This window comes from Cavia porcellus, unplaced genomic scaffold (genome assembly GCF_034190915.1).
Source record: "Cavia porcellus strain 051 isolate PalLab524CR breed Dunkin Hartley unplaced genomic scaffold, mCavPor4.1 scaffold_38, whole genome shotgun sequence".
NCBI lineage: Eukaryota > Metazoa > Chordata > Mammalia > Rodentia > Caviidae > Cavia > Cavia porcellus.
Window position 1 is genome coordinate 4,640,391 of NW_026947521.1, and position 12,962 is coordinate 4,653,352.

General features: G+C 48.4%; 1 protein-coding gene and 1 non-coding gene across 3 annotated transcripts; both read left to right on the forward strand.

The window, feature by feature from the left end:
• Positions 1–4,847: 4,847 nt before the first annotated feature.
• On the forward strand, positions 4,848–4,984 carry LOC111755159 (small nucleolar RNA SNORA2/SNORA34 family). Its single transcript, XR_002789741.1, has one exon. It is a non-coding gene; the product is annotated as a small nucleolar RNA SNORA2/SNORA34 family (small nucleolar RNA).
• Positions 4,985–6,782: 1,798 nt separating this feature from the next.
• Cyp1a2 (cytochrome P450, family 1, subfamily a, polypeptide 2) lies at positions 6,783–12,670 on the forward strand. Of its 2 annotated transcripts, NM_001172694.1 has the most exons (7): positions 6,905–6,937; positions 7,398–8,237; positions 8,762–8,882; positions 9,196–9,285; positions 9,664–9,787; positions 10,722–10,808; positions 12,209–12,670. In NM_001172694.1, exons 2-7 carry the CDS (start codon positions 7,407–7,409, stop codon positions 12,501–12,503), a joined length of 1,548 nt encoding a protein of 515 aa, NP_001166165.1. In that variant the 5' UTR covers positions 6,905–6,937; positions 7,398–7,406; the 3' UTR covers positions 12,504–12,670. The 2 variants fall into 2 exon arrangements, with proteins under 2 accessions (XP_013001002.1, NP_001166165.1); XM_013145548.2 differs by lacking the exons at positions 10,722–10,808; positions 12,209–12,670 and adding an exon at positions 10,059–10,345 and having other exon boundaries at positions 6,783–6,937.
• Positions 12,671–12,962: the final 292 nt, after the last annotated feature.

Consider the following 12,962-nt stretch of genomic DNA (forward strand, 5'->3'; position numbering starts at 1 on the left):
TTTGCCATCCCAGGCTACAAGGGCAGACCCAGAGGGTCATGGGCGAATAGGCTCAAGTCCTGTACTGGCATCTCTATCTCCCCAGGCCCTGGGACAGCAGTAGGGTACGCAGGGGTCTTGGGACACCTTGCCCTTCTCCTCTTCAAGCCTTATCTGGTATACAGCTGCAATGACAGGAGGGGGCCTCCCTGAGCCACACAGAGAAGGAGGTGACAGGCAAAAGGCTCAAGGACCTTGGCCCAGAGCTGAACTCCCAACACTGGGTCAAAGTTTGCTTGCTTTGCGTGAGAAGCTCTTTGGCTGGGATTCCATCATGATTGATCCCCAGGGCAGGGGGCGGAGGTGTCAGGGAGGGCTCTGGGCTGCTGGGGGGATGTGGACAGCTAAGGGTCTCAGCCTGGTAGAGTCCTCTGGCCCAGAGCCTGTGGTTGGCACTGCTGCAGGGAAGTGTGTGGCAGGGGCCCAGAAGGCAGGCAAGACTCACAACAGATCATATTCCGTGGTGGAAACAGAAGCCATATCCCAAGCTGGGTCTGTGCTGAGCCTGGAGAGGCTGAGGAAACTGCAAGGGGAGTCCTGGGGTAACTATGGGGACCGTCCAAGCAAAATTACTAAGCGGTCCAAGCTTGGTTAAATTATGTGGTCAACCCAGGGACAGCAGGGATCTAAGGGTTTTATGAACCCAGCATCTTCTCTCCTCTGGTAACACCACACACATTGTTCTTTGGGGACCACCTGACCTACCTTACTCTCTGCCATCAGGTTTAGTGGGCTGATCCCACCCAAGCCAAGCCAAGGAAAATCATATGGGGGTTTTGATGAAGTTACTGGACAAAGAAGGTTGGGGGGTGCTGAGTGGGTTAGAAAATCAATCTGGAGTTGTGCATCCCAGATTTAGAAGCTGAGGCAGGATGATTGCCACAAGCAGGAGGCCAGCTGGGCTACACATGCTACCTGCCAGTCCCAGGACAGAAGACTAGGGATATGAGGAAAAACCAGGCAGGCATGATGGTACATATCTGCTAATCTCAGCATTTGGGGGGGCTCAGGCAGGAGGACCACCGCAAGTGCAAGCTCAGCCTGGGCTACATCATGAGTTCAAGATCAGCCTGGAATATACAGTAAGATACTGTCAAGAAATAAATAAATAGGGCTGGGGATTTAGCATAAGCATCTGCCTGGAAAGCATGAGGTCGTGAGTTCAATCCCCAGTACCAATCAATCAATCAATCAATACCATGAGGGTTTTTATTTTGGTTTGGTTTTTGTTTTTGACAGAATCTTCTAAATTGCCCAGACAGACTTTGAACTTGCAATCCTCCTGCCTCAGTCTGAATGCTGGTCTTCAAGTGTGTACCATCCTGCCCAGCTTACTTATTTATTTTATTCTTCTTAAAAATTTCACTGATAATGGTGGTGCATGTCTGTAATCCCAGCACTTGGGCAGGCTGAGGCAGGCAGATCGCTGCAAGTTCAATGCCAACCTAGGCTACATATAAAGAGCCTGTTCTAAGAAAACCTCTATAATTAGATAGATAAATAAAGCAGCGCAAACTCGTGCAATGAGAAGCTGGGGCTGTGGTCACTTGGAAGAAGGAAGACAAGAAGTCTTTGAGGCCACTGATGCTGTCTTCTCTGATGATCTGAGATCCACTCACACACTTATATATGTTTATATAAATTCATTATATGTGTTTATTCATTGAGTTCTCTATTTGTCTCTGTCTCTGTCTCTCTCTCTCTCTGTCTCCCTCTCTCTTCCTCTCTCTCCCTCTCTCTAGCTCTCTCTCTCTTTCTCTATTTTTCTTTTGAGACAGGATCTAACTGTGTAGTTCAGTTTGACCTCAAACTCACTATATACCCCAGGCTAGCCTCAAATTCACAGTGATTCTCCTACCTCAGCCTCCCTGAGTGCTGGGCTATAAGTGTGGGCCACTATGTACCACCCAAGAAAACATTTAAAAGAAAATACTCTTGGGGGCTGGTGATAGAACTCAGCAGCATAGTGTCTTCCTGGCAGCACTAGGTCCTAAGTTCTACTCCCCGTACCACTCCCTGCAAAATGCTAGCCTAAAAGGAAACACTCTCTCCTAACACGTTCAAATGAGATGGGGTAGGAGGTGAGGGCAAGAAAGGAAGCGGGGGAAAAGGAAAAGAAAGGAGAACAGAAGAAAAAAGTGGGGAGAGGAATGGAGAAAAGGAAGTATTAAGATATATTACCCGTAGATACAAATTCCCTATGATGAATGTGATCATTAAGTACTAATAAAACATAATTTTAAGAGCTGGGAATTTAGCTCAGTGGCATGAGCGCCTTCCTGGCAAGCTCAAGGTAGAGAGGTCGACTTCCACTACCAAAAAAAGAAAAAAATAATAATAATTTTTAAAAACAAAGGAAATAGTCTCTCCTAGAGCAATGTCCAAATATTTATGCAGATGCCTCCCATTTCTGGTGTGTGTCACCTCCTTCCAAGAGGTGCAGTATGGGAAGGGAAAGAGGTCACCTCACAGGGAGGAACTGCCGCGACTCCCATCAGCTGATCAGCCACCAGCAACAGGGCTTGGTCACAAGGATGCGGCACATGTTCTGTGTGCCATGAGGACAGTGACGCTTTCCTTGAGGTCCTCCCACTGCTAGCCCATCACCTCAGGCTCAGCATGAGCCTGGACTAGCCAGGACTCCTGACAATTGTCAAGGTCATCAAAAACAAGGATAACCCAACAAAGTGTCATTGCCACACATCATCCAAACAGCCATGAGGACTGAATGTCACGTGGGATCCTCAATGGGACTCTGGATCGGTAAAAGGACTTGAATGAAAACTGAGGACGTTTAAATGCACTGTCGTTCTGGTTCATTCATAAGATAGTGTCATTCGTCTATAACCCCTGCCTCACTTTTGGCAGTGAGTGGACCTTAGTGGAAACAGCCTTCCTGTCCCTTCATCAGCAACCCCTGACCTGTTCCATCTCTCTCCAAATTCCATCCTTGCCCCTAGCCATCTTCATGAATCAATTCCACAGCTTTCTTGTTTTTCAGGAGTTAAAGTTCCAGTCTAATCGAAGCCAAATTTTACTTCTCAACAAGGAGTATCAGCACTCAGGGAGGTGGGAGGATCAGGACAGGAATTCTTTTTTCTTTTTGAGACAGGGTCTTGTTATGTAGTTCAGACTGGCCTTAAATTCACTATGTCCAGCCGGGCATGGTGGCTCACTCCTGTAATCCCAGCACATGGGAGGCTGAGGTGGGAGGATCATTTTGAGTTCAAGACCAGCCTGGGCTACAAAGTGAGGTCAAGTCCAGCCTGAACTGCATAATGAGACCCCATCTCAAAAAAGACAAAGAAAAAATTCACTATGTCCAAGAGCTATAGGTTGGGCTCTAACTCAGAGAGGTCATTCTGCCTCAGCCTCCCCAAGCACTGGGATTATAGGTGTGGACCCCATACTAGCAGGAGGATCATAAATTCAAGCAATTAAGTCCAGGCAGTGTAGCAATTTAGTGAGAATCTATCTCAAACTAAAATAAATAAATAAAAAGGGCTGGGGATGTAGTAAGGTGAAGGTCCTGGGTTCAATTCCCAAGGCTGAAAACAAAATTACTTCTCATATCCAACCTAAGACTTGTCCCTATCTTTGTCTTGGATTTGACCAACACGGTCTAGCTTAAAGATTTCTTTTATACAGTGAACATCCTTGTATCTTCATCTAGTTGCATGATAACTGACATTTCTCTTCTGTACTTTCTTTTTTTTTTTTTTTTTTTTTTGTCTTTTTCATTTTTATCGGTACCAGGGATCGAACTCACAACTGCCTGCTTGCAAGGCAGGCGCTTATGCCACTGAGCTAAATCCCCAGCCCCTTGTACTTTCTTCTGATTGATGGTACATAGGTAAGTAATAGGTAATAGGTATCTACTTACATAGGTAAGTAGATAGGTAAGTAAGTACATCATAGATGATACAGAAAAATAGTATTATTTTTAAGACAGGGCCCCTCTGTTACTCTGGGTGGCCTTGAACACCTGGGCTCAAGGCCAGTAGCTGAGACCATGGTTGTGCACCATTGTGGTTGGCTATTTTTTAACAATTCGAAAGTAAGCTACAGGCATTAGGATGCTCCTCCTCAAATAAAACAACATTGATCTTCTAAAAATAAGAAAACAGAACCATGAATACAGTATTAGATTCACATCTGTTGTGGATTAAAAACTTAACACCAGATGAACTGAATCAGCATGGCGCTAAGCGTAGATGGCCCACCTGAGGAAAGTTGCCAGCATAAAAATGAGACCTGGAGAGGAAGAATACAGCTTTGTGAATTCTCGTAAGTATTACTGTTGTTTGAAGCTGTTGGTTCTCCTAGAGGAGCTTGTCATGGCTTACTTCCCCAATATGAATTTGGCCATTATCACTGGAGGAGCTCAGGACCTTGTCATTGAGAGTGGCTGTGGTTCCCTTTGGGGGAGCTCTGGTCCTTACATTGAGCATTGCTTTCTGGCTCTGGAGGGGAACATATGTGCTCCAGGAGACGCTGGTTACACTGGCTTCCTGATATGAACTCAACTGTTCTTATAGTCAGAAGAGTTTGGAACTTTGTCATTGCTGAAGATGGTTGCTCTGGTGAGCCCTGGTCCTTATTTTGAGTATTGTTTCTTGGCACCAGTGTAGAACCCCCAATCTACTGGCACAGCTCCTTTACCCCACTGGCATAGACTTTACAGTTTCCACCTCTGACCTTTGGGCTTTCCCAGCACAGACCCATAAAACAGATTTGCATGAGTCATTGTCGTGAGCTCTAGGCCTTCAACTGGACTCATGCAAGACATTGCGCAGGATCAGGCCCTCCTGACCCTGAATCAAGGCTGGCAGCTTCCTGACCCTGTTGGTTTCAAGAAGGAGCCTAAAGAGATGTCTTTCTATGGTCTGTTGGCCATTTCAGGACTTGGGCAGTGAAATGGTTAATTCATTAGAAAGGAACAGCTTGAAGCAAGCCCTCCTACCCCTGGTGAGTGGCTGTGAGCATGGCAGGCTCTGGTGGCCCAGGATTGGAGCCACCAGTGTTTACTGGGACTTGTACCATGCAGGGACCTGAAGCTCCAGGAAACCAAGCAACCCCTCCCCTTCCTGGTGAGCAGCTATGAGCCTGCCAGCTGAGATTGTGGGCTGAGATTCAAACATCAAATCCTCCCCCCCTCGCCATTAGCAAGTGGCAGCCAGTGATCTGGACATCCCTTGGGAGGTTGGCTATAGGCAATTAGCAAAGAGGGGGATGTCCTTCTTTCATCTCTTTGAAGGCAAATACTTTTATCCCTGTTTTGCTTTGTTCTAATTAATGGTTTTATTTTAGCCTGTTTTGTTTTGTTGAACTTCAATATACATGAAAGTATAGATAGCTATTTTGAAGAGAACAAGAGACTCTACGACAGCCATTAGTGTCTCCCTATTGTCTAGTTTTGAAGACCTAAAACACCTTCCCCATTCTGTTCGGATCAGTTTTATACTATGTTGTTTTATATGAATTCTCTGTATGCGAAGGCATGGACAACTATTTGGAAAAAAACAAGAGACAATATGATAGATAGTAAAGATCCCAGGTCGTCTAGCTTTGAAATTTATATCTCTTACATTGCTTTCTTATATCCTATTGTGTTCTGTTTTGTAGTGTTTAATTTTATCCCCTTTTAAAAAAAAAAGAATCAGGCCTTCAGCTGGATTCGTTGGGTGTGGACAGATTTCCTGCACTGGTTATATTTGACTCTGGGTGACCATCATAAAATAATACTATAAATTCTGTATCCTGTATGCAATTGTTTTCCTTGGAACCCCTGACTACAACAACATCTAAGTAGCATTCATTCCAGAAAAATCACTTAATTTCCAGCCCATGTTTCCATATCCCCAAGGGTCCCAGAAATATCTTTCATGGCTTCAAAAACAACTTTTTGTTAAATCTAGGACCCGATCAATTTCGCACCTTGTGTTTGGTTGTTAGGTCTCTGTAGCCTCTTGACTCTACAACAGGCCCTACCCTTTCAAAATCGACCACTTTGAAGAGCCCACGCCACGGCCACGAGAAACAAGCAGTCAAGAGCAAGTATTTTCCATTCACTTTTTAATTTTCTACCATTTCTTACACAGGAGAGTGGGGAAGGGGTGTGTTGGTCACTTTTGTGTCGCTGAGACCAAATACCTGACCTAAACAATTTACAAAGGAAGGGTTTATCTTGGTTCACAGTTTTAAGTCTGTGGTCAGCTGCTTCCAAGGCAGAGACATTGTAGTAGAAGGGCCTGGAGGAAGACAGCTTCTCACTGCGTGGCAGCCAGGAACAGAGACTGGGGACCAGACATAGTCCTCAAGGTCACAACTCCATGGCACACCCAGAGGTATCCTTTACTATTCTCTTAGGCACTTCTCTAATCCAACCAAGTTGACAGTTAAGATTAACAGAGCCTCTCTTGAGAAGGTAGGATCCTCATTGTCTCCTGTTTTCAAATGAAAACTTGGGCTGGATTCAGAGACAACTGGAGCATGCCCACTTCCTACCTGGTCTGGGATGCGTTCCCAGAAGCAGGGAAGGGAGAGATCAAAGACATAATTTCCACTCCCACTAGCCTGCTCTGACCTTGAGAGAGGAGCGCCCTACCCTAGACCTTGAAAGGGACTGGACATTTATCCTAGGCACCCAGAACCCTTCCTGGCCTGTCCCCCAGAGAACTGTTCTTGACCTTTGAGAACAAGTAGAAATGCATGGCCATGACCCAGAGCCAAAGATCAATCCTTCCAACTTTGTTCAGTGATCCAATTTTGATATCAGGTAACCAGGCCAGCTGGCTGATCTGCTGGGGGTAGTGTTTATAAAAGGCCCCTCGTATGCAGCCAGAAACCCCAGATGGGTGCCCACAATCCTGCTAACCTCCTGCACCTGCCTCCACAGGTACTTCTAGGGCTTGTTTTCCAGTCTTGGGCCCTCCATCATGGATTCTGGGGACCAGCAGAGATGGAGAAATGAGAACTATGGGGAAGGATAGGAGGCCTGAATCCTGGTCCTTGCTGATCAGTGCTGGACTCAGTTTCTCCATTTTTAAATGAGTGGCTCAAAATGGGCCACCTCTAAGGACTCTCACTGGGTGAAGAGAAGGGGAGGGAAGGTAGCCTTGGCCTGGCTGCAGTCACCTCAGCCTCCAGGACTGGGAGGAGATGAGGACTGTCCTTGTAGGAGGTGCTGCTTCTTGGTGTTGAGGAAGGGTTCTATGGGGTAAGGACCATCACAGGTCATGTGCTCTGGGGTCCAGCTGTGAGCCAGGCTCAGAACCCGTCAGTGCTTCCTAAACAGGCAACCACCTGACTGTACTGTCTCCATCCTCAGCTGTCCCCTCCTTCCTTCTCCTTTGCAGTCAGTGCCGATGCCACTATCCTGGTTGCTTCCCTTCTCAGCCATGGAGCTGCTCCTGACTGCCACCATCTTCTATTTGGTACTCTGGGTGGTCAAAGCCTTTAGGCTCCAAGTCCCCAAAGGCCTGAAAAGCCCTCCAGGGCCCTGGGGGTGGCCACTGATCGGGCATGTGCTGACCTTGGGCAAGAACCCACACCTGGCACTGACCAGGCTGAGTGCGCGCTACGGGGATGTGCTGCAGATCCGCATTGGCTCCACGCCCGTGGTGGTGCTGAGTGGCCTGGACACTATTCGCCAGGCCTTGGTGAGGCAGAGTGATGACTTCAAGGGCCGGCCCGACCTCTACAGCTCCACCTTCATCTCTGATGGCCAGAGCATGATTTTCAACCCAGATTCGGGTCCCGTGTGGGCTGCCCGCAGGCGCCTGGCACAGAGCGCCCTGCAGAGTTTCTCACTGGCCTCAGACCCAGCTTCTGTGTCCTCCTGCTACTTGGAGGAACATGTAAGCAGGGAGGCTGAGCATCTTGTGACCAAGCTGCTGGATCTCATGGCAGGGCCTGGGTGCTTCGAACCCTCCAGCCAGATAGTGGGGTCGGTGGCCAATGTCATCGGGGCCATGTGCTTTGGGAAGAACTTTCCCCAGACCAGCGAAGAGATGCTCCAAATCGTGAACACCAGCAAAGAGTTTACGGAGTTTGCCTCCTCTGGCAACCCTGTAGATTTCTTCCCCATCCTTCGATACCTGCCCAACCCCATGCTGCAGCAGTTCAAAGACTTCAACAAGCGGTTCCTGCAGTTTCTGCAGAAGACCGTGCAGGAGCACTACCAGGACTTTGACAAGGTGTGCCTGGATGCATCTGTCCAAGGTGGCCACCCAGCGGGGGTGCTGCCAAGGCCTGGAGAGGGAAGGGGGTTCAGGGACAGCTAGGAGCAGTGTGTGACCAGGGCCATCCCTCCACACTCTGGGCCTCCATTTCCTTATCCTTACAGCCTCCCTCTGGAATCTCCTCATAACTCTAGAAGCAAAGGCTGTGAAAGGCACCCTGGCAGGGCCATGCAACATGAGAGGCCATTGTTAGGAGTGGGAAGGATTTTGTTCTACAGGAACCTGAACCCCAACAGCACCTAATCCCCAGCTCGATGTCACTGTATTTCCCGGTGTTCATGCCAACCCCTTCCTCCTTCGATCTAGACTCCAGGGGTTACCAGGAAGAAGGGTCAAAGGGGTATTAATAACACGTTGAGCCCAGGCAGGTGGCCTCACTTCTGCCATGTACCCTTCCTTGCCCACAGGGACTTTCTGGGTGGGCTGGGGCTGGGCCCAGCCTTTGTCCTGGGACTGACCTCAAACATGTGTCCCCTCAGAACCATGTCCAGGACATCGCCAGTGCCCTGTTCAAGCACAGTGAAGAGAGCCCCCATGTGAATGGCGACCTCATCCCCCGCAAGAAGATTGTTAACCTGGTCAATGACATCTTTGGGGCAGGTAGGAGCCCGAGCCCTGCTGCTCACATGTACCCATACCCAGCCCAAGCCCATCACCTATCGGCCTTCTTCTGTGTGACACAGTGACCCAACCTGCCATCTACTTCCAGCAGGAACTCTATTAAGCTCCCCTCTTTCCCTAGACCTGTTTTCCCTGAGTGGTAACAAGTCCTCCAATCAGTATCCCAAGCCAAGGTCGAGGAGAGTCAGCCCCTGCCCTGGGGAAAGATAATGCCCATTCTTCACCTGGTAGATGCTGGGACTCACTGTCTCCTCATCCCTGTCTCCTCTATCCCCTCACTTGGACTGCCCAGGTTTTGACACAGTCACCACCGCCATCTCTTGGAGCCTCTTGTACCTCGTGACGAAGCCAGAGATCCAGAAGAAGATCCACAAGGAGCTGGGTATGGAGTGCCTCAGCCCTGTCCACAGCAGGCACCCTGGGCCTCGGGTCATTTGTTCAACCTAAAAATACCTGTTAGAGCCAGGCATGGAGGTGTACACCTGTAGTCCCAGCACTCAGAAGCTGAGGCAGGAGAATTGTTGCCAGTTCCAGGCCAGCCTGGGCTTCATATAGCATGACCCTATATCAAAATAAAGATAACTATTATGTCCTTGCTATGTGCAAGACCCATTGCCGGATAATGTAAGGTGGATTTGTAGGGTCTCAAACATGCAGAGATGCAGTCACACACAGTGACAAAATGGTACAAGTGGGGGACATGAACGCCATGTGGTAGTCAGCACAGCTGACTGAGCTCTGCTTGACCCCATTTCTGCAGATGCCGTGATTGGCCGGGACCGAAAGCCCAGGCTGGCAGACCGACCCCAGCTGCCCTACATGGAAGCCTTCATCTTGGAGGTCTTCCGATACTCTTCCTTCCTGCCCTTCACCATCCCTCACTGGTGAGTCCCACCGTGTCCCCTTCCTTGCTTCTCAGTGTCTCCCCTGGGCTCTTCTCTGGGTCTCTTTCCAGGCCATGACACCAGCTCTCCGTGGACCTCCAGCCCCTTGTTCTGGCCGTTCATGATCCGATCATGCAACACCCAGGAGAAGGTCACTCTTGTGACCTCAGCAGTCACACATGCCCTCTGCTGTAGCTGGATCACCCCACCAGCCCTCCAATTCAGTTTATGCCTGGTCAGATTTCTAGCCACATCCTCTGTGCTTGCCCAGGGTCAACCCCAACCCAAGACTGACATCCACTTCCGCCCACATATTGGTTCAGTTATTCCTGGAGCAAGAGGCTTGAAACAAGGTGGCTCTGATGGCATGCAGCTGTAATCCCAGCACTCTAGGAGGCTGAGACATGAAGATCACAAGTTCTAGCCCAGCCTGGGCAATTTAGCAACCCTATTTTAAAAAGTAAAGGGCCAGGAATTTAGCACAAGTGCCTGCCTGGCAAGTGCGAGGTCTTGAGTTCAATACCCAATACCAAATAAATAAACAAACAAATAAAAAGATGGTGTGGTGGCCCATGCCTATAATTCCAGCACTTGGGAAGCTGAGGCAAAAGGAACACCATGAGTTCGGGGTCAGTTTGGGCTACACAGTGAGATCCTGTGTCAAAAAAAAAAAAAAATTAGAAAAGTTTGAAACTGGAACCAGATTGCCTGCTTTTTGGTGCCAAAGAATGGCCCAGGATACAACTGGGGACAGAGAAGTCTCTGCACCATGTTGAAGTGGGGGAAGAGACAAGATAATCCCTTCTCCTCCCGACTCCTCAGTCTCCCGTGGAGGGGCACAGAGACAGTAAGGGACAGATGGGGTAAGCGTAAGGGAGAAAGATGCCCCAGCTTCCCAGCACACAGGCATAACACGCTTCTCTTCCCGCCTCAGCACAACCAGGGACACCATACTGAATGGCTTCTACATCCCCAAGGACCGCTGCGTGTTCATCAACCAGTGGCAGGTCAACCACGACCCGTGAGTTTTCGGGCACAGAGAGGACTTCCGATTTTACTGTTGGTCGGGGGCACTGTTTATCACCTGGAAATGTGATAACATGCAAGGGATAGACCCTCGATTGCTGCAGGGTTTATGCTAAGGACAAAAATTCACATCAGTACGTGCTTTGGTGCCCATAATATATGATCAGGAAGTCTGCTGCAGAGTTTGTTGCACCCTAATTCTACTTTGATGAGTAAGGGAGGGATACGCCCGGTTCTGATGGGAGTGACAGGGGAGACAATTCTTTGGAAACCCTACTTTACAGCAAGGGGACCACAAAATGTACTATCCACCCTGCAACACTTCTAAGTGTGAGAGTGCTACCCAGATTTGTGCTTTCAATAATTATCTCATAGCCAGGTGTGATAGTACATACCTGTGATCCCAGCACTGGGGAGGCTGACGCAGGAGGACCACTGTGAGTTTGAGGCCTAAGCTACTTAGTGAGTTTAAGGTTAGTCTGAACTACATAGCAGAGATCCTGTCTCAAAAAAATAATAATAATTTCAAACACTAAGTATAAACTAGAGGTTTCTGTGATTCCCTCTGCTGCCAGCATATTTTGAGGAGGATAACAATGAACATCTTCGTCATTATTACTGGGTTTTTTTGAGACGGCTCTTGCTATGTAGCCCAGGATGGCCTTGAATTCTTGGTGATTCTCCTACTACCTGGCTTTATTTCCCTTCTTTTAATCTTTCTTTCTTTTTTGTGGTACTAAATTTGAATCAGGGCCTCTGACTGAGCTACATCCCAATACTTCATTTCATTTTGAGATAGGGTCTGGTCTCAAACATGAAATACCCACACTGTGTCCTCCCAAGCCACTAAGATTACTGGAGTATCACAGTGTCCCCAATTCTTTCGTTTTCTTTTTTTCTTGGCTTTTTGAAAGACAGCGTCACTGTATAATCCCAACTGGCCTTGAACTCACACTGTAACCCAGGCTGGCCTCCTGAGTGCTGGAATCACAGCCATGTACCATCATGCCTGGCTGTTTCCCTTTGATAAAGCATTATTTCTTCATCATAACAAATTAATATTAAAAACTACCGTCTTCAAGACTAATCTTTGTTTTGTGTGAGTTCGAGGCCAGCTTGGGCCACATAGTGAGTTTAAGGTCAGCCTGAAATACATAGTGAGATACTGTCTCAGAAGGAAGGAAGGAAGGAAGGAAGGAAGGAAGGAAGGAAGGAAGGAAGGAAAAGAAAGAAAGAAAGAGAAAGAAAGAGGCATCAAGCTTATTGGTTTTGTTCTGTCCACTAAGCCTCCAGCGCCCTCACTCTATTCAGATGTTGTTCTTGACAGAAGGCCACTTGGGAGCCTCCCTGGGCTTCCTGGCCCCCCCAGCCCACGAGGTCCTCTGCTCTCTGCAGGAAGCAGTGGGAGGATCCCTTCGAGTTCCGCCCTGAGCGATTCCTTTTGGCCAACAACACGGCTGTCGACAAGACCTTGAGCGATAAGATACTGCTGTTTGGTCTGGGCAAGCGCCGGTGCATCGGAGAGACGCTGGGCAGGTGGGAGGTCTTCCTGTTTCTGGCCATCCTGCTGCAGCAGCTGGAGTTCAGCGTGCCACCTGGCGTGAAGGTGGATCTAACCCCCGTCTACGGGCTGACCATGAAGCCACCCCATTGCCAACATGTCCAGGCAAGGCCACGCTTCTCCAAATGAAGGAGCCCCAGCAGCCAATGGAGAATGGGTACTCACAGGGGCTTGATCTTGTTTCTCTCTTTTAATCCCAGTACTGAGGAGGCTGAGGCAGGATAGCTCTAAGTTCAAAGCCAGACAGCGTTACATAATTCAGGGCCAGCATGAATTACATAGTGAGATCCTGCCTCAAAAAAAAAAAAAAAAAAAATCAGGGGGCTGGAGGTTTAGCTCAGCGGCATAAGCTCCTGCCTTGGAAGCAGGCAGTCATGAGTTCGATCCCCGGTACCGATAAAAAGGAAAAAGACAAAAAAAAAAAAAAAAAAAAAATCAAAGAACACTTTACTGAGATCCTCTTCTTAGGCCACAGAACTCACCTCCTGTAGGGTAGCCATGCCACCCCACTTTCATCTGCACTTCCGCTCTGTCTGCTCTGCACTTGGCATATAAATGAAACCATGCAATCTGTGGTCTGTGCCTGTC

What these genes read in the sequence shown, in the direction of transcription:
- Cyp1a2 (NM_001172694.1), top strand. Translation starts at nt 7,407, where the DNA reads ATGCCACTATCCTGGTTGCTTCCCTTCTCAGCCATGGAGCTGCTCCTG. An exon ending in GAAGATCCACAAGGAGCTGG is followed by an intron (nt 9,286 to 9,663) that starts GTATGGAGTGCC and finishes CCATTTCTGCAG; the next exon opens with ATGCCGTGATTGGCCGGGAC. An exon ending in TGGCAGGTCAACCACGACCC is followed by an intron (nt 10,809 to 12,208) that starts GTGAGTTTTCGG and finishes TGCTCTCTGCAG; the next exon opens with GAAGCAGTGGGAGGATCCCT.